This window comes from Aplysia californica, unplaced genomic scaffold, assembly GCF_000002075.1.
Source record: "Aplysia californica isolate F4 #8 unplaced genomic scaffold, AplCal3.0 scaffold00309, whole genome shotgun sequence".
Classification (NCBI taxonomy): domain Eukaryota; kingdom Metazoa; phylum Mollusca; class Gastropoda; order Aplysiida; family Aplysiidae; genus Aplysia; species Aplysia californica.
The window spans coordinates 305,124-308,302 of NW_004797579.1; the positions used below are offsets into that span (position 1 = coordinate 305,124).

A 3,179-nucleotide genomic window follows, 5' to 3' on the forward strand; every position below is an offset into this window, starting at 1 on the left:
TCTCTCTCCACTGCCCACAGACAAAATTGTACGCTTTTTTTTAGTAGGCTACAATTGTAATGGAACATTTGTTCACGGCACAGAATTCTACAATTTTTCTGTTATCACAGTGTGTGTAGAATTCTGTGGTTTAGGGTGAACGCAAAATTTGGTGAACGCGCACCGGGTGAGAATAGCCACAAGACTCGCCTGCACTATTCTCATAGAGGTGGCCATCTAGATCTAGATCTAGATCTAGATATAGATCTATATATATAATATAGATATAGACTATAGATATCTAGACTAGGACTAGACTCTAGAGATCTACGTGTTGAGTCATTTACCCTATTACATAATTCCCTTATACTTTGGAAAAAGGCACTGCACCTGAAACATAAAACTGAAAAAAAAATAGATTTAATGCATTATACCTGTCCATTTTCAAATGTAGGCCTCACAGGATCGGTCTTGTTATTTTCATTTGTACTTATGAGATTCTCCGACAACTTCTGTTGATCAGCCATGTTTTGTATTTACTCACGTGACAACTTTCTGTTTGTCACATGAGTTATTTTTATGATAAACTAAAAAGAAGCTTCGAGATTGTATTCAAAACAATACATCCCTTTATAATAATTCTCATGACTTTGTTTGAGGTGGGAATTCTTATTTCGCCTCACAACATTGTCGTAGTTTACACATGATAAGATATTTTTAACCTTGATGAAAAACTTCATGGTTGCGAATAGGTTTACCTTTTTGTTTCCCGAGACCAGAAACGTCAGCGGAGCCCAAGTCAGCGGTGGTATTACCAGATTTAGCGCTCCCTTTTTGCTACAGCTGAGGAAAGCACGAATCTCGGATTCTTCGGCTAGGCCTAATCGCGTGGCTCAGAACAAACATCCCCGCTTTAGAATGCGCACGTGCACACGCCATTTACAACAAAACATTATATCTACTATTATGTGACTAGAGATCCGTGTCAGAGATTATTTTGAATGAAGAAGAAAATCCCATTCAAAAGATACAGGATATGAGCAGGGATAAAATAAGAAGACAGATTACATTACATGTATAATTAGAAGATTTGGACACCTGGGGGATGGAGGTGGCCCATCGGTATCTGCCAGTTTCCAGCCCGTGCCTAGCTCGAATGCAGCCCATGGGTTCTAGACGAGCCTGCATCATCCCCATGTCCACTATTGTCCACCCCACCCATCTTTAAACCCTATTTGCGCTGGTATGCGTGGGGCCCGGTATACCGGCGCCAGTTCCATTCTGGTCTAACACTCGGCTTGACATGGGCAAAGAAGAAGCATCAGCAGGCGCGGTTCTCCCACAGAGCACGGTCGTGCAGTGCCGCCCAAAATTGTTCAATTTCAATGTTCTATTACATAAAGCTCCCACTAATAAAATAAAAGACGCCAGAAACAAACACTAGCCAAATATTATATCAAAGCAAGGTCCTCGCTGGCGCCATAACTGTCATTTCTGTGTCTATAGCGGCGTAAAACATCTACTATGCTATGCCAAAGTCCATGCGCTTTAGCTAAACGTTATAGGATATTTCCCAGTGTCACCTGACCTATAAATCGGGATAGCGGTACACACAGAATTCTACACTTAGTGTAGAATTCTGTGGCGGTACATTAATATCAATAAGCCCGCACATCTCAAATTAAATGTGCTCCTGTCGAACAGTGCGGAAACACAGCCCACAGTAGGCAGTCTAAAAATAAACGCAATAGACCGTACGCTATTCTTTGCCAATATTATGTGAGCCCCGGAGCAATCCAGCGTAGTGCTCAAGTGAATTGTGATTGGGTCATTGTCTGTCTTAACACTATTTTAAGTGACTCTGTGACTGTGAACTTGAGGGAGGTGAACGTGACCGTCCTATGAGTAGTGCCTTTGAATGGTTTTGTAGTGGAGTAGCGAACGTTATTACTTTAGTGTTCAGTTTCAATACAGGATGAACGAAATTGATGTTAAGCTAACAAACAAATTTAGTACTAGAAATCAAAGTGACAAGTAAAAAGAATGAAAATAAAAGCACGAGGTCCTCCCTCACCAACCCAAAGATCCTAAAATTGAACAACGTCTCATTTCCTATGCCCTTGACTATCTTCAGCATGCGATAGCTTAATTGTGCACGTCCACTTTTTAGCCCCACGAGCCGCCCCTGAGCATCAGGTAGGCCCATGCTCCTCTTGTCCCATGTCTGGGTATCATAAACCATTTTACCGAAAAAGCACTGGATGTGTGAGTTTTATTGGCCCTAAATATAATCGTGCGTCTTCACCGTTCGACAGTCTAATTGCACTAGCGTCATCACAAATATCCTACGGGACGGACACTTTTCATAGATAGCCTAGACGAATGCGCGCTGGGTGTTTTTGAGCTATGTGGTATCTTTCTTGGATAGAGCAACCACGTGTCTATGTCCCAAGTGGTTGGCTTTGCTTAAACGATCAAAAGAAGCGTACTATAAAAAGCGACTCCGAAATGACAAGAAAGACCCCAGCCGTCCCGGTTGAAAGCTGGAGACGCAACAAGACAAGCCCAGTGTGCAAGAGGACGTTCTTGACCTGGCTACAACCAGCCTGTCGGATTACATAATTCGTTTGAAGCTGTGTAGAATTGACAAATTGCATTCCTATCAGAGTCAGAGAATGTTAGCGAGACTCGTACGCGAAGTGGTTGCTCGTAGGGCCTACAGTTCTTGGACAGTTTAGTGACAATGCCTTCTCTTTTTCTGTCGCAAGTGAAAAGACTTACACCGAATCTCTCTTCAAAAGTTACGCCAGTTTTGTTGTTGTTGTTGTTGTTGTTGCTGTTGTTGTTGTTGTTGATGTTAATGCTGTTGTTACTGCTGTCATCGGTTTTTGTTCAGTTGGGTGACGTACCGGTATTGCTTTTTTAATCTTAAAGATTTTCTAAAGAAAGAAAAAGAAAAAAAAAGAAAATTGGAACTCTGATTAAACAAAGTCGTCCGGTTTGAACTTCAGTTTCGTTGAATCTGGGAGTTTGTTACAGCAAACATGTTTTGTTACGTTTTTGTTTGTTGTTGTTGTTGTTGTTGTTGTTGTTGTTGCTGGTGTTGTTGTTGTTGTTGTTGTTGTTGTTGTTGTTGTTGTTTTTATAAGCATAATTACGGGCACGGAGCAAACTATTGATCTAACGTTCCACGCCCGTAC

The 3,179-nt window shown here is 41.6% G+C and overlaps 1 protein-coding gene across 1 annotated transcript in view; it reads right to left on the bottom strand.

The window, feature by feature from the left end:
- Positions 1 to 589, bottom strand: part of LOC101845858 (leucine-rich melanocyte differentiation-associated protein) — a 39,556-nt gene extending 38,967 nt beyond the window's left edge. The window contains exon 1 of the mRNA XM_005102036.3: positions 414 to 589. Within this exon, the coding sequence (XP_005102093.1) occupies positions 414 to 506 (93 nt within the window). The 5' untranslated portion in view covers positions 507 to 589. The remainder of the gene's footprint in view (positions 1 to 413) is intronic.
- Positions 590 to 3,179: the final 2,590 nt, after the last annotated feature.